Source organism: Hyperoodon ampullatus (genome assembly GCF_949752795.1).
Source record: "Hyperoodon ampullatus genome assembly, chromosome: 1".
NCBI classification, from domain to species: Eukaryota; Metazoa; Chordata; class Mammalia; order Artiodactyla; family Ziphiidae; genus Hyperoodon; species Hyperoodon ampullatus.
The window spans coordinates 183,640,336-183,667,069 of record NC_136914.1 but is presented as its reverse complement, the minus strand read 5'-3'; the positions used below and the strand labels follow the sequence as shown (position 1 = coordinate 183,667,069).

Sequence of the window (26,734 nt, the reverse complement as noted above, 5' to 3'; positions counted from 1 at the left end):
TAATCGGCCTGATCTCAGGCAGCCACGCTGGGGACGCAGCAGCTCCAGACCAGGCCCTGGCTGCGTTGAGCAGTGGGGACATTCTTCCAAGGTAATGATTAAGCTGAGCATCTGGCAAGCTGGGAAAGTGAGCCCTATTCACACCTCGGCCAGGCTGAGGTGGCCTGGACTGGTTTGGGAAGGCAGGGTCCCAGGGTGCAAGAGCCCGGAGCTGGTAGCCACAGCCTCCCGCTGCACACAGGCCACCTGGAGCATCTCGGGCCAGAGCTTCTGCTGCCTGCCTTTCTGGGACCCTGCACCATGAAACTGCAGGTGTTCTGGACGGGGCTGGAATACACCTGTCGGCTCCTGGGCATCACCACTGCTACAGGTAGGACCCCGCCCCCCAGCTTTGGTCCTCTGTGTACTGGGCACAGTGACAGGACTGCCCAAGGGGTGGGAGCCGGCCAGCGAGGGATGGGAAGAAACACCTGGCCACATATTCGTCACTTTCTTTCCCCAAACCCCAGAAACACCGCTCTTCAAGGCAGCAGCAGGTGCAGTGAAGTGAGCCTGGGGCTGGGATCCAGGGGTCTGGTGCAGAATCTCTGCTTGGCAGTCCACCATCCCTGTGACCTTGGGAAGCCTCAGCATCGTCGTCTGTGAAATGAGTTGAAAGGGTCTGCCCCACCTCCTTGGGGGCTGCTGTGAGGTGGAGGTGGGAGCTGAAGGTGAAGGTGCAAAGGGCTGGGCAAATGTAAGAATCGGCTGCCTCACTGCACAGTCAAGGGTCACTGGAGTGCATCTTGTTTTATTCAAACCACAGCCCCACTTCATGGAGAGAGAATTCCCAGCACACGGGGAAGGCTGAGCTAGAGAGCTGGACACAGAGATCCCAGCCTTCCCTTAAAAACACCGAGGGTTTGGGGGGAGAAATGGTTCCCCGTGCTGGGCTGCTGTTCCTCACCCAGCCTGATCCAGGGGCTGCTCGACTTGCCGGGAAGACAGATGGTTACAGTGGTACCTGCACAGCTGTGACCCTGAGCTCTGCCTGCTCACTTCCCCAGCTCGGACCCGGACCCTAGCCCGAGCCCCCCATGTGGCCAGGATCTGTGTTGGGAAGGTGAGCAGGCAGCATTCTGAGCCATGGCTCTGGCCCCCACTGTCCCCTGGGGACAGAGAAGAGACACCCACTGCTGGTCAAGTCCTTGCCCACCATTATACACAATCTTACGAATGGGTCTTGGAAAATGGGAAATGGCTCCCTGCTCAGACCCAAACAGTGCTGGTTCCTACTCCAGCCCTGTCGCTCACCGATGTGTGACATTGGGAGAGCCACCTGGGCCCTCTGGAATCACGCTTTGTAATCTTTATGATAGAGATAACTGAGCCTGCTAGCCAGGTGTTTTGGAGAGTCGAGGATGCATGAACTGAGCATAGCTAAGTAGAACTGAGGATGTAAACCTTTTGGGAGAAGCCCCAGGACATACTTCAGAGCTCAGTGGGGATCTGTGTCATTCCCTGGGTTCAGGGCCAGCTTCACTGCTATGCTGGCCAGTGGGCTCTTCTAGCAATTAGCCCTGACTTGGCACAGGGACGCCTGCTGTCGATGGTCTAATCCCATCCCTCCTGTTACAAGAAGGAACACCTAAGTTCAAATAGGGGCAGTGACCTTGCCCAAGGTCATGCTACAGGTCCGAGGGATAGCCGGCCTGGAACCCTGATGGCTGGATTTTTAAAAAGGCCAGGACTCTGCCCAAAGAGCTCCTTCTTCCCAGGGCAGGAAGCCCCATCCAGTGGGCACCAGGACGGGTCTGGAATTGCTCTGCTGAGGGCCCTGAGCAAATGAACGAGTAGGGGAGCCAGGTCCAGCCTCCATCAGACCCACCTTGTCACCTACATGAGCTCCAAGGCCCCTAAGTGCCCATCCTGTGGAAGGGAAGTTAACCCTCAGTAGGGTTTACGTGTCTGGGGTTTGAGTTCTCATCTACCACGGTTGATCTTGACTACATCCTGCCCTCCTCTACGCCTTGGTTTCTAAATATGTAAAACGCACCCCTTTCATCTGTCAGAAATCACAGTGACACTTCCCCCTGCCACGCTCTGCCCAGAGGGGAGACCTGGCTCCTGTCGGGAAGCTGTTTTAAGAGGTATATAAACTTTTAATGGATTAGCTACAGACAGTTTAAAAGTCTGATTTATCTCAGCCAGTGGAAGGGTCTGCAGCCACACAAACACACACACACACACACACACACACACGCTACACAAACTTCTCCTCTGAACTACAGCCCTTATCTCTGTGCAGAGGGCCACTGCTAATGCAGAGGATGGTCCTCTCCCTTGGTTTTGACATAGGATCCAGGCTAAATATAGGCCACTATATTGCCTTTTAATGACCAGGCTTTCCAATAATTGTGTTTGGGCTTTCTAGAGCGCTGGGAGCAGGTGGAAGCTAGAAAGAGGGGCTTTACTCATCTTGGGAAAATCTCGAGTTTCTTTCAGCATCACTGAACTGCTGGCCTATTTCCAATGTGTAAGATTTGCAAATTCCTTATTCTCTTAAGCCTCTTTTTTGTCGAAATCCTCTGTTAAGAAGTCCAGACCTCATTTATAGGGGCATTGCTGCTAGAGAGGAAATCAGACTTGAGACAGAGGCTGTCACCTTGCAGAAACTCTGGGAGACCTAAGGTAGCCCTGGTCTGCCTGTGGGGAGGAGTGTGAGTTTCCTAGAAACTAGGAAAAGCGTGTGACCCAAGGTCACCCAGAGTGTCACCTGCAGGGACCAGGCAGCTCCTGATCTAGCAGCACCTCCCTGGTTTCCCTTTCCCTCTGCAGATGCATCTGAGGCTGTCAGCAGCTCTAAAGGCGCCAGGACCTGGGGACATGCACCAGGATGGCAAGGCCCAGCGGCTGTGCCCGAAGCACAGCTCACCTCTTCCTCCCCATTCAGCCCCTTTAAATGAAGCTTCATTAGCATGTTCAGTGGTCCAGGGGTCATGGCTGTCCCACCCCCATGACCAGCCCCACACCATGAGTGGGCGCAGACAGAGCACTGCCACCGCCAAAGAAGGGTAAACAGGCCTTGCCGATTGCCCCCAGGCAGAAGTGTTTTGAAAATTAGAAAATGAGGCAATTCTCTCTCTCTCTGAAGTCATAAGCTTTCCAGGTCATCACAGACCCACTTCTCCTTATTTGACTTACACTTGGCTGGTGTCATTCATTTGTATCCCCTGCCTGGCCATGGAAGGCATTGGGTGTCCTTCTGTTGCTGAGGTGTGACACCAGGAACCACCCAAAGAAAAGATACCACCAGGGAGCTGCACACGGACTGGGAGCACTGCACACCTGCCGGTAAACATGCCAGACCCCTACGTGCCCATCCCTCCGGCAGGTTCTCACTGTGTCCACCAGAAGACAGGGTCAGGACATCCGAGTCAGAGACTCAGGCCCCAGGGGAGGCTCAACCCTGTGTTTCATTCTCATTAACTGTCAAGAGGGGGGGACCTGGGAAAATGGGTTTCAACTGAGATGGGAACGCTGAGCCCCAGGGCACACTTCCTCCATAAAATGAGAAAAGGGACCTGTCCAGCAAGGTTGGTCCCCATCCTGTGCTTGGAAGGCAGGATTGGCTTCCCTTTGCACCTCTGCTGTCCTCCTTATCCCCCAGAGTGAATCCCCATGAACGTCCTCCCCAGTCCTCAGTCCCTGCCCCAAGCCTGCAGAGAGAGGGTGGAAAGAGCTCCCTGTGTCAGGGTAGCTGGTACACCTTGAAGGCCCTCCAGATCTGGGCTGGGGTGCAGAGGGAGGTGAGGAGATCCATTTCCCTGGACCTTGACCCTGGAGAGAAAGCCCTCTCCTCACAGCTGTGTCCTTGCACAAGGACAGGCCTGGGCTTCCCGCAAAGAGGAACTGCTGAGGAAATGTCTCTGGGCCCTGTGGGGAGGCCTCTCAACTTTCCTCAGAGCAAAACTCACTCAAGCTTCTCCGTCCCAAACCTCGGGGGCATTTTTTCACTCTTACAGCCTCTGCTCTTGATGTAACAGCTGCCCATGAATACTATTACCTGAGTATCTATTGTGACCCTAGCTCAGTGCTACATGTTTTAAATGTAGTATTTCATTTCATCCTCATAACTACCCTTTTTTTTAACATCTTTATTGGAGTATAATTGCTTTACAATGGTGTGTTAGTTTCTGCTTTATAACAAAGTGAATCTGTTATACATATACATATGTTCCCGTATCTCTTCCCTCTTGCATCTCCCTCCCTCCCACCCTCCCTATCCCACCACTCTAGATGGTCACAAAGCACCGAGCTGATCTCCCTGTGCTGTGCGGCTGCTTCCCACTAGCTATCTGTTTTACGTTTGGTAGTGTATATATGTCCATGCCACTCTCTCAATTTGTCCCAGCTTACCCTTCCCCCTCTCTGTGTCCTCAAGTCCATGCTCTAGTAGGTCTATGTCTTTATTCCCATCTTACGCCTAGGTTCTTCATGACCTTTTTTTTTTTTATATATAACTACCCTTTGAAGCATCATCACACTCATCCTCATCCCCATTGCACTTGGCAGAGAACTGAGGGCTGGTTGGTGAAGTACCTGGTTCAAAGTCTCACACTCAGGAAGCAAAGAGGCAAGATTTCCATTGATGGCTATCTACTCCTGAGACCCTACTCTTCATCATCATGCCTTCCGCCTAAATCAGGCCAAAGGACGTGTCTTTCTATGTCTTGGCGAAACTATCGGATGCAGAATGCAAGACACACAGAGGGTGCCAAAGAGGCTGGCTGAGGCCACCCTATCAGTCTAGTGTCCCCACCACCGGTCAGTCCTGACCACGCACAGCCTCAGGCAGGTGAGGTCACGGTGAGAGTGGACATAGTTACACTGAAGCAAAGGAAGGATTGATCAGACACTTCCTAAATCTAAAGACACTGATATTCTTTTTATCTGCAATATTATATGATTTTTTTTTATTGAATGAAATTTCTTTAAATTCTAGAGTACTTTACAACTTTCAAAAGTTTCACACACATGATTTCATATAATCCCATAATAACCCTTTTTTTCCTTTTCCCCTACTCCGATATTGCCCTTCTCCCCTTCCATCTCCCCACTGGTAACCACTAGTTTGTTCTCTAAATCTGTAAAGTCACTGATATTTGATCCAACTGCTCATTCTCTGTCCTTGAATGATTGCCAAGCATGCTTTGACTGGCACCACCATGACCATCTCCATCCAAACCCACATCTGGACCTCATCTGGGGACAGACAAATCTGCACAAATTTCCAAAAGGAATTATCGCAGTAGTACGTCCCATGTATGGGTCCAGAGGTACATGACTGACAACATGCTGTAAAGCCATTATCGTGCTGCAGCCCTACCAGTACCTGTGAGGGCCGAGTGCTGAGCTAAATCCCATTTTACAAATGAGGAAACTGAGGCTCAGAATGTTTAGGTAGTTTGGGAGAAGTTACACAGCCAGTAAACAGCAGATCTGGTGTTGGAGCCCCAGTCTGCCCACTCACAGGACAGTGATGCAGTGGAACATCTGAGGGCTGTCGGCACACAGCTCCCAAGAGAAGGGCACCACTCAGCCAATGAGGACAGGAGCTGGGCTTGAGACATAGCCATTTTAAGCAAGTCCTGCTTGCCACAAATCAACTACTTTCGATCAACCTGGGATCACTTAGGAGTTTTGCTTTGTTCCAGGTTTTTGACCCATTAACCTCTTCTCTACATAAAGGACAGAGCCACGTTCCTGACAGCCCCATTTCTTGCCACATTCCATCCAAATGGAGACTTGGCTTATTAATATAGTCTAGGATAAAAGAAGCATTTAAACTCAGATGTTCTCATTATTTTTTAAAGAGTACAGCAAATGCATAGTTTGACTTTAGCCCTATTCAAATGGAAGCGTTGGAAGGTAAGATTACAAGGACACAAGGAATCTTTAGGGTGATAAATATGTTTCACTATCTTGGCTGGAGTGATGGTTCCCCTGGTATACACATATGTCAACACTTACTAAATTGCACATTTTAAATATGTGCAGTTTGTTGCATGTCGATTATACCTCAATAAAGCTGTTTTTAATAGGGGATGTGTCAGTTATCTATTGCCAGAATAATGCTGTGTAACAACTGCAAAACCTTAGTGGCATAGAGTAATAATAAGCTTTTATCATTCACACATCTGGGCGAGTAGGTTAGGCATCTCTGCTAACGTAGGCTGGATGTACTCACCTATCTGAGGGTCAGACAGCTGTTGGTTTGTCTAGACTTGCCTTGGCTGGGATGATAAGGTCCCTTGTGCTGCAGCAGGCTGGCCTGGCCATGTGCCCATGATAATGGCAGAGGCACGAGAAAGCAGGTCCAGTTCACAAGCCCGTTTCCCATCTGTGCTTGCCTGGTATCTGATAACATCCTGTTGTCCAAAGCAAGTCACATTGCTGAGCCCAGATTGAAGGGAAGGGGAAACAGACTTCTCTTCAGTGCAAGGGACTGAAAAGTCATATAACAAAGGGTGTGGATCAAGGGGGTGAAGGTTTGCAGGGGCATCATTACAATCTACCACAGGCACTTTGGCCAATCTACAAGGCCAAACAAAATAGTCCTCTTGGATGGTCTACTATAGTTGATAGTAGAGAATCCAGTAGAGAATGAGGACTCTCTCACCTTCAGGAAATTCTCCCCAAGCAGGCTTGTGAGTGGGTTGGAGGGCACTGAGGGCCACCCTATACTCTAAAATCTCTTCTAACTGAATATCTAGAATTTTCTTCTATAAAATCTTGGTCTTTTCTCATAGTGTCTCTGAACCCTAGCTCATAGGTGTCACCTGAATGGCTCTCAACACACTGGTAAACTTCCCTGCCAGGCTTAGCATCTGCCACAACTTCTCCTGAGTTAAGAAACCTGCAGCTACTACTTTATTGTCTCATTGGATTCTTAGCAACTAGTTCCAACATCTCCGTGTTCTTAGAAATGGTGTAAACCTAGCCTTCATGTCTACAGTCAGCTGTGACCCCCTTTGAACCATCCCCAGCCATTGTCATCAGATCAGTGTGTCCCTACCTGAGATGTCCCTACAGACACTAAGACCAGTAGGAGATATGCCATAGCTGAGGATGAAGAAGAGCAATAAATACGACATGGGGAGTTATGAGGTGCCCTTAGCAGCAGTGAATATGACATTCTCACCCAGCTCCCCAGGCATCCAGGGCCAAGACCACTGCTTGGCATGGAAAGCCAGTTAGCGTGGCCTCTAGTGACCTCTGTGAAGTGTCCTATGTGGCCACCAGGGCACTGCACTGAATGCAAGAAAGGTGTCAAAACTCAACCCAGTGATGGAGTCAGAACAGATAAGCTACAGCCAACCATGACATCGGCCCTGAGGCAAAGGTAGCACGAGGCCAGAAGCCTTGGAGATAGCCCCTTAGCCATTAGTACCACAGACAGGCCCCATCCTCAGGAGCACACGGGCCCTTAGCAGGCTGCACAGAGGGGCTTAACACATGAGATGTACCGATAGATGGGGCTTTGGGCCACTTGTATCAATCAGGTCTGCAGAAGGGACCCGAGACAGGAAAATCAATGAGCAACATCAATACATAGAGAAGAGCTCTTGAGCCACAATAAAAACATGTATTAATGGAAGGAAAGGATAAGAATAAGCCCTCCCCTTCCCCTGAGACTACTGATGGGAACAATCTGCCTCTCCTAATAATTCCATTAGCCATCACCTACATTCGCACAGCTCTCTATAATTTATTAAGCCTGAGGCTCATAGTCAGTTATGCGTGCTTTATCATCCCCATTTTTCTGGAATAGGAAGCAAGTAAGAGAGTTATCGTTTGCTTGAGGAGCCAGGACTCTGCTTTTCTGATCAAGCCTCACGTTCTCTGTCACAGCACTGCACACCCATAGCTTTCATCGACCCACACTCTGGACCAGAGCCTCAGGATGCCGGGAAAGATGCTCCGGTGTGTGCCTGGCCCAGGCCTGCACCACAGGTCCAGAATCTCTGATCCCTGCTAAGTCTGAACTATAACAAACAGCTCAGGAAGGCAACTCAGAAGAAAGCCCTGGCCTCTGGGAGAAGAAAATACTGTGCTGTGGTTGGACTCAGCCCAGAGAGGAGGGAAAGAAACTAGAGGCCAGGGAATGAGACACAGAGGCCAGGCTTGTCCACAGATGCTGGTTCTAACCAGATGCCAGAAAAGATGACTCCCTGGAGACAGTGAGGGGAAGTGAGATGGAGGGGTGGGCCGGACTGTGCCAGGGTGGGCTTGTAACATGATTCTGTTGGGTTGGGATGAGGGGCAACAGGATCCTAAGGGACAGACAACAGGGAGGGATGGAAGGGGTCTAAGGCCCCTCAGTGGGGGTGTAAAAGTAGCACAGGTGGCTCCGCCCAGCACCCGCATCCCCTGTGCCACAAAGAACAGTGCCGCCCAGGATCAAGGCTCTTCTGGGGCAATTCTTTCTTATGGAGAAGCTGTTATAATGAAGCCCTGATTCTGGGGACATGTATGGCATTTGTCCCCCATCTCCAGTCTCAATCTCAGCTCCTCTGTCCCTGTGCCCAGCTCAGGGCAAGAGCCACAGCGTCATTTGTTGGGGTGAGTGGCTGCTGTAGGTTGGCCCATTTTGCTCAGAGCTAGAGCCCTGTGAAACCACAGAAGACGAGATGGAAGCACAGTCTAGGAATAGCTGTCAGGAGACACCACGGAGCCTGGGCAGGCAGCTGTGGGCAGAAGCTGGCTAGAGGTCACAAGCAGACAGACGGATGAGGGGGACAGAAGGAAGGACTTCACGTTGGCCAGCATTGCCTCAACCTCACGTGGTCTGCCTCTGAGAGCATGAGCCCCAGAACTGGGAGGATCTGGCGGGGGACCCTTTGGCCCCAGTGTCAAAGGGACTTATGGCCTCCCGTGAGAATCCCCTACAGATCTACTGGCCTGAGGGGTCATGTTTCTGACTTCACCCTGTTGCTCTCCTCCCCCTACCAAAGGGCATATCTCTGTCCCTGGGCTTGCAGAATCCAGCATGTTTACTGTTGGTTGAGAGCTTTTGGAAGAGTGACCCCACTTTCCTTGATGCAAAACGGGCTACCTGGAGGCTGGGAAATCTGCCCAGGCCAGAGGTAGAGGGAGGAAGGAGCTTGTGTGTATAGGCCTCATGACATCTATGAGCACAAAGCCCAGTTTCTCAGACCTGTTTTTTTCTCCAATCCAAGCAACAACTCTAGGAGATACAACGAATTCTCCCCATTCCACAGATGGTAAACCCAGCTCAGATGAATTAAGTACTTATCCATCGTTACCCACACAGAACTGGGATTTCAACCCAGCTCTCTCTTTTCCCTATTGTTATTCTCATTTTCTAACTGCAGACTGCCTCTAGAGTGTTCCTGAAATGCCCCTTTTGACTATTGACCCTCTGTTTCCATCAAAAGACATCAAAATAGCACTCCATATGCCAAAGGGGTGCAAATCAGGAAAAGGGGCTGAGTTCCCAAGACCCGTTCCTGCCATCTGCTGGTCATCGCCAGAAGCCCATGCAAATCTACAAAGATTACAAGGTGAATGAAGGTCCTGCCTCACCCCAGAAGTGAACAATCACAAGCATCAGCCTTGAGCAGAAGACCCCTTCCCCAGGCCCTGGGTAGGAAGACACTTCCCCGGGCTGGACTGGATTCTTGTACAAAAAATTGGTGATTTCACTGAGCACTGGTGATGTGCTTGGCATTAATTAATTTACTGAATCCTCAGAGAGATTGGCTCAGCTATTAACTGGCAAATGGAAGACCGAAATGCAAGACCTGACCTAGGCATCCATGATTGGTTTGTTTGTTTCTTTGTTTTACTTATACTCCCTGTGCCTCAGTTTCCTCTTCTGTAAAGTGAGGGTAACAGTACTTTCACATAGGACTGCTATGATGATTAAATAAGTTAATAAATGCTTAGTGCTGAGAACAGGACAGGAGACACAGTGAAAACTAAATACATGAATATTTGCCTGCATAACACACACATATACACACACACACACACACAGGTCGACAGTGGAAACCAGGAAATGGCCCATCGCCTGGAGCCAGAAGGCTCAACTTTGCTCTATCGGTCCTTTGTTTTCTAGATGTGTCCTTGGGAGAACTATACAAGGTCACTGAGCCTCATTTCCACCCCTATGAAATGGGGAGTATAGAACTCCCTGTGCTGTGGGGCTGCTGTGAGGAACCAGGACACGTGTGACCATTGTGTATCAGCCACTGAATGCTCTACAGGTCACATTAACACTGCAGAGGGGAATGAGGCTGTGTGGCATCCCTGATTCCTCACCTGGGACAAGCCAGCAAGTGGCTAGGACATGGAGAGGACAGTGTCCTCCACCATCCTGGCCCATAACCATGGGGAGAACTGGAACCCCCATCGCTAAGAATACATAGGCGCCCCCTTCCTCGATGGAAGAGCCCTGTCCCCTTCTCCCTAAAATACTTCCGCAGCCCCCGACGAAGGGAGGGGAGGAGGTGCTGGTGCCTGAGTGAACGGCTCCACCCTGCATTTCAGGAGACAGCATTTCCGCAGTGGACAAAGGGCTCCGGTCACCTGAGCATGGGTGCTTACACAGCGAATCCGCCAGGGAAAAGAGGAGGCATCAGGCCCAGGGAAGCAGCCCCCCGCGCGGCAGAGATGAAGGGCCACACAGGGGCAGCCGAGAACAGAAGCTCAGCCCCACCATCTTTGACTCCCTGGGAGGGAGACGAGCGGAAGTCACTGTTCGGCAAATACCAGCGTAGGTCGTCAGAGCCCAGAGAGAGAAATGTAGGGTGCATGGGCTGTAATCAGGGCCAGAAAGAGGTCTGAGGGGTGGGTCACCACGGCGGGAGGAACATCTGCATGCTGTCTGTGGAATGTTTCCATCAGCGGGTGGATGGGTCAGGGCTGCGGCTGGTTGAGTGAAGCCGTGAGAGTCAGGAGACAGCCAGGACCCATCAAGTCCACAAACGTGGGTCCAAGATGGATTTACTCATACAAATGCAAGGTCAGGTAGTTGAGCACAGACACCAACTGCCAAGAAGAGACGGGCGGAAAAATGAGGCTGAGCCGCATCTCATGTCCCAGCAAAACCCGAGGGGCTTAATCAGCCCTGGGTCCAAAGTGATAAGCCAGGAGTGCATGATGCAGCCGCCAAGCCAGCAAGTGAAAACGAGGGCATGGAAACAGCAAGAACCGTGATTTGGGCAAGGGAACACAGGTGGGGGCAGGTCCCATAGCCAAGCTCTAGGACCCAGAAACACAGCCCACATGTGCCTACAGGATGGTAAGGGCCCTTGAAGCCACTCCATGTGGAGGATACCGGTGGAGCTCAGGGCTTCGTGGCCTGTCAGTGTGGGCTGTTTCAGGGACACTAAAGGGGTGGCAGCATGACCAATGTGGACCCAAAAGGACAGGCATCTGCTCTGGGGAGACTGGATTAAAAGGCCTCTGGGGTGCTGCATGAAACCCCTCTGGTTTCCAGAGACCAATCCAGAAGCCTCCTTGCTCTCTTGCACCTTCCCAGCCACAGCTCCCTGTGTCACATGGAGAGGAGCCTACCCTGCTCCCAATCCCCAGAAGAGGGCTCACCCCATGTCCAAGGAGCCTGCACAAGGCAGTGCCGTGGCTGGAGCACCTGGGCCCACTCTTCCCTCCTCTTCTTCTCCCCTTAGTGTTGATCGGCGTGGGCACTGAGACTTTCCTCCAGGGACAGTTTAAAAGCCTGGCTTTCTATCTGCTGTGAGTATGTGTGCATGTGCCCTCCCTGCCTGTATGTTCTGTTCCAGCTCACCCAAAGTCCATCTTCTGAGACTCACCCACAGCATCCCCCCATCCCACACGAGCTCCATTCTGTCCCAGAGGTGAAAGGAGTAGAGAGGGCTTCTGGAATATCCCCTTGTTGGGAAGGACTTTAGCCAGATCATCCCGTAAATCAACCAATGAGCATCCCATCCATCCATCCACCCACCCATCCATACATACATCTATCCATCCATCCATCTCTTCAATCATGTCTTTATTCAGAAAACAATAACCAAGCTCTTGTTTTAGAGATTGGGGAATCAGTTCAAAGGACTATCTGAGCTCCTCAAATGCCAAGCACAGTTAAATGTTTTATTTATCTTATGTCCTTTACCTTTGACAGCATTACAGAAGAAGTGCATATAGTCCGTTCTGCAGATAAAAAAAAAAAATTCAGAGGAAGTAAGCAGCTCAGCCCACATCACCAAGCCCATGAACAGCAGGGCCCAGATTCATCCACCTGGGTCCCTTCAGTTTCTCAGCCTCTGTCCTTTCTCCTCTGCCAGCTGCCTCTACAGACGCCCCCTAGTGGGAAAAAGATCGCTGTGCAGCGGTATCCCAGAGGGGTGAGGAGAGCCTGGGGTCCCTGCGGGATCTACAGCCCAGCTTCTCAGCAGCTCCATCCTAAGGGAGCCTCGGCCTGCCTGCAGGGTCACCAGGCTGCATCCTCTGCCCCCCACCTCCTCTCCTCCATACCCACCCTCATCACGGTGGCCTGGTCTATGTTCTAAGGAGCCCTCCTGCCTCAGGGAGCCTCTTCAGTTTGCTACATGGATCACACCCACCATCCACAACCCCGTTCCACCCTTCTGGCCCATCTCCACACTGCTGCAACTTTAGCCACCTAGAAAGCTGGTCCCTCTATCCACCTTCAAGGGATCCCAGAGCCTCCAGCCCACACTCCTTTGCCATCTTCCGGCCTCCACCTTATTTCTTGTCACTCAACTTACACCCCAGGAGCTTCTGACTTTTTCTCAAACTCACCCACATCACCTCCCCTCTAAGCCGTTGCTCCATCCTGTAGAGCACACGAGTGCCTTCCCAGCCACTCCGGCATTCCCAAAGCCTGTCATTCCTCCCTGCATTTCACCCTGGGAAGCCTCCCTGAGCCTGGAGCCCCTACTGGCTGGAAGGGGCTTCTCCTTGCTCCGAAGGCCCTCCACATCTTACTGCGCCTGTGTCTGGCCGCGGTGCACTGTCTGCCTGGAATCCAGAAGCAGGGCGGGCCTTCCTCCTCTCCACATGGCTGCCTAGTTCACCCACAAACATCCACTTCGGGTAAGAGGTGGAGGGTATTATCCTACGGAACAGTCCAGACCCATGGCTGGTTAATGCAGACTGTTTTCTACCCAGAACCCTGCCTCTTCCTGACTGCTCCGTCCCTGTCTTGAGGGGACACTGTGCCCATCTGGTCACTCTGTGGTCCAGTCCTAGAAGATGTTCCTTCCACCCTCAAGACCCCTGCCCCTTTCAGTAAACTAGTCTATGTTCTCCACCCGTGCCCTGCTCTTACCCCTTGGGATGGGCACCCACTGCCCACCCGGCCCATCCCTCCTGCCACTCACACCCCACTCTCTCCTCAAGGGACACCCAAAGGCCCAAAGGTCCCTCCCTCCTCTTTTCACTCCTTCTTCCACTCATCCTCCTCCCATACTCACAATCTACCCCCACCCACTGCAGATCTCAGAGTCCTGACACTGTGTTCTCTCCGTCTACTGGAGCATGTCCCCATAGACTGTCACTTCCTGCTCTGTGTCCCCAGGGCCAAGTAGGGGCCATGGCCGCGAGTAGGCGCCAGTAGGAGCTGACTTGTCATTAGTTTTCTCCGGGCTTTTCTCCACTCCTCCTCTACCCCGCCTCCTGTCTTCCTCCTTCCAAAGAGGCCCCTAAGCGCCTTCCTCACACTTACCCACACACGGTGGCTGAAGGGTCCACATGGGCAGCATGGAGCCCTGGGCAGAGGCCTTCGTGTGTAGGATGTTGCTACAAGGGCAGGGCTCTCTGCTTGGATTCACTGCCTCGTCTGAGTGGCCCAGCATCCCTGGCCTCAAGAGGCACAGCCTCTGTAGCACCAGTTGGGAAGTCTAAATGAGCCACTTTATTCCCAAAGCCTCAGTTTCCCCCACTGCTCCAGGACATAGAAAAAGGCAGTGTCACTTGTTTATCAAAGCACATGCTCTGGTGTGCTTGGTAGGCATACAGGCTCTGCAGTCTGAGTGCTGGGTTCGAATCTTGGCCCACTACTGATCAGCTATGTGACCATAAGCAAGGGGCTTGACCTTCCTGTGCCTCAGTTTCCGCAGCTGTAAACTGAGGGTAATCACAGTGATTTAACAAAAACCATTAAATGAATTGGTATTTGTAAAGCCCTTAGGAATGTATGCCATGTATTCATTATGTAAATTCATTATTACCGTTTAAAAGCTGAGGAGTAAGAGCTAGGCAGATACTGGGAGGCACAGAGAAAGTGGGAGAAGGTAGAGATTAAGTACTAAATGGTCAGAGGAAGAAAGAGAGAAATAACTAACATTGTCAAACGGACAAGAGAAGAAAAGGGGAGACCTCCAAGAGGCACTAGCCTGTGCAAAGGCCATGTGGCATGTAATAGCTTCATGTAGGGCTTTCAAAGGCATGCTAAGAAATTTCATTTCTATAGGCCAGTGAGACCCTCCAATAAAAAATGTAAGTTCCCCTCCAAAGATTCTGATATATTCAGTCTGGGGCTGGCCCAGGAATCTCCAGGAGATTCTGACTGGAGGATCCCCAGACCACACTTGAAGCAGAGGAACCTTTGAAGCAGTCTGGATGAGGAGGAATATCAGATTCAGAAGGAGCCCTCAGGCAGCTTGGTGGTGATAGATTGGAGGAACAGGAGGCCAGGAGGTGAGGGTCAGGGAGTCAGGGAAGCCAAAAGGGGAAGCTGGTATAGGATTCAGGGGGCAGTGTCCAATTTAGGCAATACAGGTGAGACCAGAAAGATTGCGAGTGATTCTCAGGCTGTCTAAGGAGTGCAGTCAGCCCCTGCTGGTGACCATTTAGATGATGAGAAGGCAAGGGATCCAGCTTTAAGGCTCAGACAACCAGCAGTCAGTGTCAGCCCTGGCAACACTGGGTAGAAGGATGTGCCTGCCAGTGTCCAAGCAACAGTGTAGGGGACAAGGTCGTCTCCCCTGCTGGCCTGCAGCTCCCTCACCTATCTCTGTGCCCCGGCCTCCACCCCTACCCCCCACCACCGAAGCCCAGCCCAACCCAGCACAGGCCCTGGCGTCCAAGCAGCTTCTGGTTCATGTTGACTGGGTGACAAGATTAGGTCAAGAAACTCCTGGTCAGTTGTTCGGCTATACACAGAGGCCCAGGAAGCCAAGGCGCTGTGAGAAGACAGCCAAGGGAAGTGAAGGGAGGGTCAGAGGGTACCCGGCCTCCCTCACCTGCCTCCGCCACAGGTTTACAGGAGCCGCCGTCTCCGTGAGTGAAGGGGCCTACTTCGTGGCTCAGCTGCTGGCCATCTGCTTCCAGTAAGTAGCCTTCAGAGCGGCCCCACTCCCACCCCCAGCCCCAGACACTCCCAGATGCCTCCACCCATGAGACCACGACCCGGTAGATGTTCTGCTCCCGAAGCAGCCACGGACAGGTTCCCTCCCGACCCTGCCGCGAGCCCCAGCCTGGACGTGGGCTCAGGCTCGTGGAGCTCAATGGTCCCCTTTTCCCTTCTCCCAACCAGGGAGTGGACTGACTCATCCATTCAGGGCCCGACCCCACCCAGAATCCCCCGACAGAGTCCATCCCCATCCTCTGGAAACAGCCAGTCACTGTACCCCCTGTCTGAGTCATCTACCACGGGGCAAGTACCTCACGGAAAGCCAGCCTGGAGCAGCCAGAACCGGGTTTGAGAACTGACTCTGCCTCCTGCTGGGACCAAGGGACGAGGCAGGGTCCGCCTCCATGCCCGTTTGTGAGGCAGGAATGCATATTTTGCAGAATCTTGAGAAGCCACATGGCCATAGAGGCCTATACCTCTGCCCAGTCATGCTCCGTTCATGGAAGCTGTCATCAGGGTGGCCAAGGACTGACCCCTGGCCACAGTTCTCAGAATCTAGACAGTTGGGTCTCTAGGTGGTCAGCAAAAGAGCCAGGCTTCAAATCCAGCTGTCCTGACATCGTGCAAGGCCATTGGCTGCCTCCCAGGGTTACCAGCCCTGAGGCATCAGGCCTCCCCCATTTCTGCTGAATGTCACTGCTAAAGGACCCTTGCAACTTCTCAGGGCAGGGGAGGGAGGTGCGCCGGGCCTGAAGAGGCATTTTACCTTCTCTGGAGCCCCTCCACTCCCAGCCAGGGTTTGTTACAAAATAATGACCACCAGGGGGCACCAATGAGCCATGGCCGCAGAATGTGGGAGGAGGGCCGTGCTCTGGTCCAACACGTCATCCGCCAGCCCTCACCACTCCCCCAAAGCCAGACTGGGCAGGAGGCGGTGTGCAGAGCCCCGCTCCAAGCCAATTCAGAGGATGAAGGAGATGGACCTAAAGGCAAACACTTTCCTCCTTTGCAGCCTGGAGACAGCTCCCCTAAGGAAATCTGCTCAGCATCAGGCCTCTGCCAAGCCCACGTGTGGTCCTTGCCTGCCAGTTAACAGAGAAGCCCCCTTGGGCCAAAGCCATCTCATGCCTAGCCAAGGCTCCTTTGAGTAGGGTGCAGCTGGATTCCAGCCCTCTCACCCATGTGTCCAGGCCCTTTGTGCAGTGCACAACCCTTACAACTGTCCCAGCCAGGTGTCTCCTGTACCGCACACTTTCTGCACTGCACTGTGGACTTCCCAGTGTGCCCCTGAGTCTCCTACTCTTCTTCCCACTGCCTTTGCAGCATCCTGAGAGCATTTAACTTCCTCTCCCCTGGGCCAAACTGGCATGTCTGGGCTGCATTTCACAAAAAGTGCTGGAGACCCTCTGGAGAGGCTCAGGCAAGACCCCTAACTGTGGAACCCACAGTGAGGACTTCAGCCCCTGGGGGTATTCAACCAGAGGCCACTGCAGGGAACAAGGCCATAATAGGACCCAATCCCAGACTCTGATGGCTTTATATATTGCTGGGGCTTTTCTGGGTCGCTGCCTACTCCCTGCCAATCCTGGACTTCCTCCCCCCAGGTGTCAGCCAGGGTCCCTGGCCTACAGAGCAAGGGAGAAGGCCCACTGGCTGGGCTGCTTCCAGAGGTTCCTGGCCTACATGCTGCTCTCTGTGGCCTGCTTCCTCCACCCTGTCCTGGTCTGGCACGTGACCATCCCAGGTAGGAGCTCCAGGAGGTAGTGGAGGCAGGCAGCCCCCACTGCAGGTAGGCTCTGAGCAGAAGGGGCTGCACCCCGCTCTCATGGACCTGCAGTGATGCTGGCTCCAGGGCCCCACTAGCCCCTCTGCCCTTTCTAGCATAGATCATAGGGATGAGGAACTGGTCAAGTGGCAGGAAAGTCCCAAGAAGTGCATCTTTCCTATAGGTGTCCAGAGGCTATACCCACAAAAGCGAACTGACCTTTTCTCCAATGCTTGTGTGTGGTCTGAGCTTTCAGAGGGAGCAAGATAGTCACTTCTCCATCCAAACCCTTCTGTGTCTCCTTAGCACCTACCCATTCAAGTCCAAACTCCTCAGCCTGGTTTGAAAGGCACACTGAATGGGATCCCCAAAGACCCTTGCAACTCCATCTTCTTCTCCCACCCCATTCGCCCTGCTAGTCAGCCCAGGTTCTGATCTCAGAAGCCAGCACTTGACGCTTCCACCTCCTGGGATTTGACAATGATTTTTTCTGCTAGGACCCTCCTCCCTCCTCCTTAGCTGTGATAACTGCCCCCCTCCTCACAACCCATCTAAAAATGCCAGGAATCTGACCGCCCTTGGAGATGAGGTGGAAAGGTGGAGCCTCCTCTTCCTTCCTGCTGTTTCTCTTAAAGTACCTGTCATGGCCTCTCAGGGACACTCCATGCAGCCTTCACTCCTGAGCAGGACTCAGCTCTGCCAAGGCCACAGTGAGCCACGGCCCCCCACTCCTTAGAGAGCGTGAGATGCATGGGAGGCCCTGGCGCTGGCAGGTGGGACAGCCACCTTCACCCCCTCCTCTGGACAGGGTGGGGATCCCAGCAGGAGACAGAGGGGCCTCTGGCCTGGAGGCTGCATGAGGGGCCAGGAGGGGAGCCAACACTGTGCCAGCTGCACCCACAGGGATTTGCAATTTCCTCCATGTTTATAGGGCAGCGGGCAGTAAAGCAGGATCTCCCCACTCCTGGGAATGGAAGGAAGTCCAGTTCAGCAGTTGGGCCCAGTATCCAACATAGAGTCCAGGTCTGTTGAAGGCATTGCAGGTCCAGCCTCAACAAGCCATCCCTGAGGGGGAGGCTGAGCGTGGTGATGGGAGGACAGGCGGGCAGCACCAGGATCGGCTGTCAGCAAGAAGGGGGCCTGGGGCACAGGGTCTCCTGGCTAACTGTCAGGGTGAGGGCCCCAGCACAGCACTGGCCCCACTGACATCCCCCGGCCAGGCATCAGACCTGCCACATGGGTCTGATGTGGGTCTGTGAGGACAAGTTAGGCATGAGGGCTGCAGCACTGGGGACCTGAGTGTGGCCACACAGGCATGCCGCAGTGGCCCTTTGGGACGGTGGGCGTGGACAGCCTCTGGCTTTTCTCCAGGACACGTCCAGCATCCTGACCTCCCAGATCTCTTCCAGGCTCTATGCTCATCATCACTGGCCTGGCCTACTTCCTGCTGAGCAAGCGGAAAAAGAGCAAAGCTGCCGCAGAGGTGCTGGCCCCCCCAGAGCAGTACACGGACCCCACTGGCAGCGCTGTGAGTACCACCGGCTCTGGGGACACCGAGCAAACGTACACCTTTCATGGGGCCCTCAAGGAGGGGCCTGGCTCCCTCTTCATCCACATGAAGAGTGTCCTGAAAGGGACCAGGAAGCCCAACGCCCTCCAGCACCCAGACGCCCTGACGGAGCTGACTCTGGAACCAGCTGACCCACTGGCCAAGAAGAAGCAGGTGCACTTTGAGGACAGTACGGTCAGAATGATTCCGGACCTGGCCGAAGACCTGTACGATGGGGACAGCGAGCCAGAGGAGGTCACCTCTGACACCACCCCCATCATCCCTCCCCCCGAGGCCCCACACTTCCTATCTTCCCTCGCGGGCACCAGCCTCTTCTGAGCTGCTTGTTCCAGGCTGCGGGATGCTCAGCAAGGGGTCTGTATAGATAGACAGCCCTGCCCGGAATTTCCTGATGTCCAGGGGCCCTGCAGGGACCTCGGGGTCTTCACAAGTCAGTTTTTCAACGGGTGACCAGACATCCCCTCGGTAGCTGGGCCTCTGGGATCATTGAGCAACACGACAGGTCCTGCGGAGACCTTGAGGGTGGCTCCAACAAAGCTCGCACTGCCTCGAACCCTCACAAGTTCCTCTCTCCCAGACGTGGGGCAGAGAAATCCTTGTGCTTTCCCCGAAGGAGACCATCATTCCCACTTCACACAAGGCTGCGTGAGTTCAGAAGCCCTGGGGCTTCTCTTGCTCCTGACACAGGACCCAGCACTCAGCAAGGACTCACGGCCCATCTCATCTCTGATGTAACATTTCAGCTCTGAAAGGCCGGGGATGCGCTGGCAGCTTGCACATCTCAGAGGCAGGTGTAGACTACAGCTGTGGGTCCTGAACTCCAACCGAGATTGTTCAGGATGGGAGAAGGGAGAAAAGGCAAGGCTGCGAGCCCTCAGGATGGGAGCAGCACCGAGCAGTGGGCTGAATTCTCTGAGTGCTCTGGGGCTGGCGCCGGGCAGCAGGAATCACAGAGCGACTTGAGACAATGCGGCTCTGTGCTCACTGCAGGGAGGGCCAGGCCAGATGAGCAATGCTCATTCCAGAAGCATCATTGAGGGCTCCCTACATCCTCACTACATGGGCTCTCAAGATTCCAAGTAGATGATGTAAACTGAAAGAGGCTGAAATCTGTCAATCCTCAGCCGTGAATGCCAACACACAGGGCAAGGCGCCTGCTGTATGCAGGGACCACAGAGGCTGTGCCCTGGAGACTCACACAGCATGGAGACATTGCTCTGCCCTGCTTGGTGACTGTTGGGAGGATAGGTGAGAGATCTATATTTGTTGAAAATGGGAGAGAAGGAAGGAAGAGCAGGAAAAGAGGGAAGACAGGAAAGTGGGCAGGCAGCAGGCTAGGTCTCTGCCACAGGGCCACGGAAGTGACAGTTAACCCAGAATGAACAAAGAAAGATGAATCAGATACTCAGTTAAGGATGTGCAATATGTATTTCTACAAAGTGTTCTGTGGTCCATGGGATCGTTACAAGGCAGAGCAGACACATTATCCTTCATAGGCAATCTTAATTAATGAGAAATTATAATGCTTCTTCATTCGTGCGGGTGAGCAAACACCAGGGTTCTGTAGAGCAAAACTTAGAGCACATGCTTTAAGGTCTAGATTAGAAACATGTGCTCATTCTTGTACACTTTTCAACATTCCCTACAAGTTATTTTGCAAATGTATGGAAATAGCCAACCAGAAGCTTGTATCAGTTTGGTGCCTAAATGCAGCAGGTATCCCAAACAAGCAGACTCCCCCCTGCAATAACCCAGTTCTTCTGTAAAACCAAGTGAGAAAAGACATTCTCACAAGCCTTCAGAGGTGGAAGCAATAGCGTTGTTTCTTTAGCTGCCGCCGAGGAGGAAGTTCAGGATCTGAGAGTCACAGCTGGGGGAGAAAGAGTAATATGGAACATGGGTCTGGGTAGGCGGGGATGGCACCTGATTCTGAATGGGCCAGCCGTCCCAGGCTGACCTGCTGTGCACAGAAGGAGTCCCAGGTGGGGAGGAGCCAAGGTCCCCACCTGTCACGTGGAGAGGAGGATACGATGGGCACAGACACCCTCCTGGCACAGGCCTCTGGGGAACCCGACAGTCCTGCCCCATTCTCAGCCCAGGTCAGCAGAGCTGGATAGGTGAGTAGGCCACAGGAAGCAAACTGGGAAGCATAATGTCCGAGCTTTCAGACCCCATTTAATAAACACCTCTGCTATAGCATCGTTTGGGATGTGTCTTAGAGGTGAGGCGGGCATTGGGAGTTCTGGGTGATATGCGTGTGATTCTGAGACATCTAGGCTTCCTGGTGGCTGTCATCAGTTAAGGGAATCTGCTGGGTATGCTGCATTAGAGGCTGAGGCGATTATGGGCTTACCTAGGTTAACAAAATAAAGCTCTTCCACACTCTTATTGCTGACCCCGCCCCCTCACCCGAAAAAAAGGTCTGGGTGAGATCATTCAATAGACCAGAGCCCTCATCTCTCTCAGTGGACCAAGCAAGAAAGTGGTACCTTCCTCAAAAGCAGGCAACTACCACATGTCTCCATTTGATTCTCAGCCCAAGACACTACAACCACATCCTTAGCTACTGCTATCCCTGAAAATGTGTAATGACACCCATCCTTACTGAGAAACACAGACTAAAAAGGCTGACCTTGTTGTAGCCTACCTTCCTTTTTCAGCAGAAGGCAGAGCAGATGTTGCGTAGACGTAGAACAGAGCTATTGGAAGTAGAGCCCTGGGCTGGGGATCGTTAAATCTGCCCTTAACACGTTGATTGACCTGGGCCAAGCCCCTTCACTTCTCTGGTTTCAGGTTCCCCTAGTAAGTGGGAATAACAGCAGTTCTCTCAGGATGGGTGCAATGAGTCCTCCAAGTAAGATGGGGAAAGTGCTTTTCAGATTACAAATCACCCAAGTCGGTGTGAGTGCATGTTCCTATTGCTGTGGGGACCTCTCAGTGAGGAAGCCCCAAAGTAAGGAAACACAGAAAACATCACCAAGGCTTGTCTCCAGGGCAAGCCCAATGCAGGTCTCAAATCCAGATTCCACGGCTTGAGCCTGGAAAGGGTGTAGATACCACCCTCCAGCTTAGAGAGCCATAGTGGACCCCCAATCACAAGGAGCCATGCCCTGGGGGGTCACCCAGCGTTCCAATCTCTCTCCCACCAGTCCGAAAGGATCTTTTTAGTTTTTAAAATAACTTGATTAAGATATAATTCAAGTACCATAAAGTTCACCAAAGTGTATAATTGAATGTCCTTTATTATATTCATGATCGACCTCACCACAATCTAAGATCACAACATTTTCATCGCCCCTAAGAAAAGCCCGTTACCCATTAGCAATTATTCCCCACTCCAATCCACTCCTATGCGAAGCAACCACTAATCTACTTTCTGTCTTTATAGATTTTTCTATTCTGGACATTTCATGTCAATTGAATCCTGTATTGTAATATGTGGTCTTTTGTGACTTACTTTATTCACTTAGCATAATGTTCTCAAGGTTCATCCATGTTGTAACATGTATCTTTATTTTACTCCTTTTCATGTTGTATAATAGTCAATTATATGGTTATACTACTTGTGTTTATCCAGTCATCTGTTGATGGACGTTTGGGTTGTTTCCATTTTGTGCCTATTATGATAATGCTGCTATGAACATTTTCATGTACAAGTTTTTGGGTGGATATATATATTCGTTTCCCTGATATATACATAGCGGTTGAATTGCTTGGTCAAGTTGTAAATCAGTGTTTAACTTCTTGAGAAACTGCCAAACAGTTTTCCAAAGGGGCTGCACCATTTTACCTTACCATCAACAGTGTATGAGGGTTCTGATTTCTTCACATCTTCACCAACATTTGTTATTGTCTGACTTTTTTATTATAGTCATTCATTAATTATGGTTTTGATATGCATTTTCCTAATGACTAATGGTTTTGGGCAACCTTTCATGTAATTATTGACCATTTATATATCTTCTTTGAGAAATGTCCATTCAAATGCTTTGCCCTTTTTAAAAAGGGCCTTTTATTTGCCCTTTTATTTTGAATTGTAAGGGTTTTTAACATATTCTGGATACTAGACTTTTACCAGTTACATTATTTGCAAATATTTTCTCCCATTCTATGGGACTCTTGATAGAGACCTTTGAAGCCTTTTATATCTCTTTGTTGCCTGATTTCCCTAGCTACCACCACCAGTACAACAGTGAATAGAACAAGAGCAGATATCCTCATCTTGTTCCTGATTCTTGGGGAAAACATTCTTTCACCATTGAATATGATGATACCTAGGTTTTTTGTAGATGTCCTCATGAGGTTGAGGAAGTTTCTTTCTATTTCCACATTGTTGTGTGATTCTATCACGAAAGGTTATTCGATTTGTCAAATGCTTGGGGCAAAACTGTAATGTAAAGTGAACGCTGGAGGGAGAGGGAGTCCCCATGTTATTAGCCATCCCTGCCCAGAGTGGAGTGCCTGGAATAATTTCCAAGAGATAGAGCTGAGAGGGAATAAGGGAATGGGTAGTGGTTCAAATGCCATATACCCTCCCTGTTCTCACCAAGATTTAGTAGATTTTCTTGAATGAATTTTTCTCTGTTTGCTATATGCCCTTAGGACAATTTCCAGAGATTTTAAATAATTGATACTTTTAATTTCCTCCAGTTAAATTGTTGGTTTGTAGGGAGAGTGTCCCCTGAGCTCCTTGCACTGCCAGGCCAGAAGTCTTGCTCCTAATTTTTTGTGCCATGACCATGAAGAAATGGGATGCATTGATGAGAACTTTGACCATCAAGTGCACAAGATGTAGGCTGGAGCCCTAGATCTGCTTTTCACCAGCTATGTGGCCAGAGCTCGTGTAACCCTTCTGAGCCTCCACTTCTCCATTTGTAAAAAGGAAATAATAAAAGTACCTACCTCCAAGAATTGACTGAGAGTTAAATATTATAAATGAAGTAAAGCACCTGGTTGCTGGCAGGGACTCAGTAAACATCAGCTCCCTGGCCTTCCTGCTCCTTGAGTGCTCCTTTTTTGGAATGTGGGTGCCTACAGCCATTCTGGAATCTTTTGCCAGCTCCTTTCTGCAGGCTGCATGTTATTGTCCCGAAGTCCCACCTACCCTTTCAGCTCAGCCTGGAGCCAAAACCTTGCCAATGATATATATGACCTGGGTACAAGCTTGAGCCTCTTTTCCTGGTGTTCAACCCCATTCCACACCTCACTGATCTCTCAAAGGAAACATACTATTTGATATATCCAAATGGGAGAACCTCTTGCACCATCCCCTGGCTGCACAAAATTTCAAGCTTTCTCTGCAAACTGGTCAGTCATCCAGCCTGCATCTTCCCCTCAAAACCCTGGGATAAGCTGGAGATTAGAGCTGCTGTCCTGTCGATGGCAGGAAAAACTACTGCTCTTGGGAGACAAAGAGGGACTGTCCCCACTGGCTGGATAGGGGCTGCCCCCATGAGATCTGCCTGGCTGGTTATTTTATCATTGTCTGGAGAAGAAGGAAAAACTGGTAAATCAAGACCTTTGCACAGGAGAGAAGTGGAATTCAGAGAAGCCAAGTTTCATTTCAGTGGAACATGCTGTGAGTTTCACATTATGATAAGGGTGAAGACACTTTATAAAAAGAAGCTTCCAGGAGGCCAGGAGAAAGGTCCCACTGGGCTCTGCTGAGATTTGGGGCCTTGGGTCATTCCTCATATGTAACGTGAGAGAATGAGGTCATCTCTAAGGGTCCTGCCAGCTCCAAGCCTCAGGGATGCCCAGCTGGGCACATTAACAGGGAGTACATGCCCAGACTTCAGAGCAGGTCCAAGGAAAATCCAGTATTGAGTCTAAAGACAGGCTGTGTGGTTTTTGTTGTTGTTGTTTTTTTAACAGCATGATCATCCGGGAAATTTGTACAACCTCTTAAGACAGAGATCTGGGGCAGCTGGGAGCATTAGAACTGCGGGAGTGCACTGACGTATACTGGGGCAGGTGCAAGAGCCCATCCAATGAAATGTTTACCACCTAATGGATATGGAAAGCCTTTGTGAGTCTCAAATCAAATTCGTCTTTGAAGAGAAGATGACAAGGGGCTTCCCTGGTGGTGCAGTGGTTGGGAGTCCGCCTGCCGATGCAGGGGACACGGGTTCGTGCCCCAGTCCGGGAAGATCCCACATGCCGCGGAGTGGCTGAACCCGTGAGCCATGGCTGCTGAGCCTGTGCGTCCGGAGCCTGTGCTCCGCAACGGGAGAGGCTACAACAGTGAGAGGCCCCCGTACCGCAAAAAAAAGAAAAAAAAGAGAAGATGACAAGTAAATAGGCAATGCCCGTGATGATTCATTTGTCCCTAAACAGCTGCTTCTGTCTGAGGCTGCACATGGTACACAGTGGGGATGAGGGGGCCTGAAGCCCACGATTGCTTCAGTATCCAGTTTCCAGGAAACTCGGTGAGATGTTTGCAGCTCCCAATCGCAGGTTCCTCTTTCCAAAGTGGAACAGATCTCTCTTTTCGATCAGCAGCACCAGTATAAACTTAGCGAATAGGTTGCTAGGGACAAGAGTCCATTTAACTCAACAAATATTCATTAAACTCTTCCTGGTGGGCCAGGCCCTATGCAAGGTACTGGGCTAAAGGGGTGAGTCGAGCATACTGTCTGACCCCATAGATGGAACTGTGGCCGACATGAGGCAGATATAAGCGTTACAATGAAATTGCAGACAATGTGCCATGAGACATGAATTCAGAGGGAGACCTAGGAAAGTAGATTTGTGCTGAGCTTCAAAAGAAGGACTAGAATACTACCAGGTATGTAATTGTCTATCCTGGGACAAGGGAAGCATGGCAAAGTCCATCAGAATCTGAAGCCAGCTGATATGTTCTCCATACATAACAAAGAAGATTTTTGTGCAGTACAAAAAGCATAAGGCAGAGAGCCCTATCAACAACAAAGACAATAACAATGGACAGAAGCGAGACCTGAGTGTGTGCGGGGCATTCAGTGCTTTGCAGGTGCATCTCCTCTAATCCTCACAGCCTATGAAGCAGGGTCTTTTACAATTACTTGTCGCAAATGGGAAATCATAGCATGGAGAATTTAGTAACTTGCACACTGGCTCACGCTAAAAAGCCTTAGAGCCAGTATTCATTCCAGACTCTGGAGCCAAAATTCTTTATTTTTAAATTTTTTTTTCATTTTTATTTTTGGCTGTGTTAGGTCTCATTGCTTCGTGTGGTCTTTCTCTACTTGCAGCGAGCAGGAGATACTCTTCGATGCAGTGCGTGGGCTTCTCATTGCGGTGGCTTCTCTTGTTGAGGAGCACGGACTCTAGGCACACGGGCTTCAGTAGTTGCAGCACGTGGTCTCAGTAGTTGTGGCTCATGGGCTTTACAGCGCAGGCTCAGTAGTTGTGATGCACGGGCTTAGCTACTACGTGGCATGTGGGATCTTCCCGGACCAGGGCTCGAACCCATGTCCCCTGCATTGGCAGGCAGATTCTTAACCACTGTGCCACCAGGGAAGTCCCTGGAACCAAAATTCTTAATGCCATCAGGAGAACAAAGTCTTAGATTGGCCACAGACTTCATCAGCCCATAGCCTTGACCACACCCCTTCCCCTGGACCTCTCTCCCTTGTGTTTTGAAAGAGAAGGGTGTTGACCAAATGACCCTAAGGTGCTTGACATCTAAGTCACTTGAGACTGATTTTTCTCAGGGGTGGATGGAGGGGAGGAAAGGAACAGGGAGGGAGAAAGAAAGTTTAGGGAGCTAGCTTAGGTGGAACAAGGCAGAAAACCAGCTCCGCACTGAGGCTGTGACTGTGTTTACCCCATTTTTCACCCTGTGTTTGCATGCCCAGGAGCAGTTTCTATTCTGAGCATTAAACCCTCCCAACCCCAACACAGAGAGAGCCTGAGCAGTGCCTGACTCCTGCCCCCGGCAGCGCCGTGGGGCTCACCCTGCCAGAGGCCGGCACCTTTGGGGTTTTCCCTGGTGGCTGATGGGCCTGAGCCAAGCCTGGGAGCTGCGCCAAGCCCCACCACGCGGCCCGCCTCC

The 26,734-nt window shown here is 51.4% G+C and overlaps 1 protein-coding gene across 1 annotated transcript; it reads left to right on the top strand.

The window, feature by feature from the left end:
• Positions 1-300: 300 nt before the first annotated feature.
• Positions 301-19,017, top strand: TMEM72 (transmembrane protein 72; the record flags this gene model as incomplete). The annotated part of the gene is made up of 5 exons (XM_079700581.1): positions 301-370; positions 11,697-11,763; positions 15,270-15,341; positions 16,969-17,108; positions 18,539-19,017. The coding sequence occupies 5 exons, from the start codon at positions 301-303 to the stop codon at positions 19,015-19,017; spliced, it is 828 nt and encodes a 275-aa protein (XP_079556707.1).
• Positions 19,018-26,734: the final 7,717 nt, after the last annotated feature.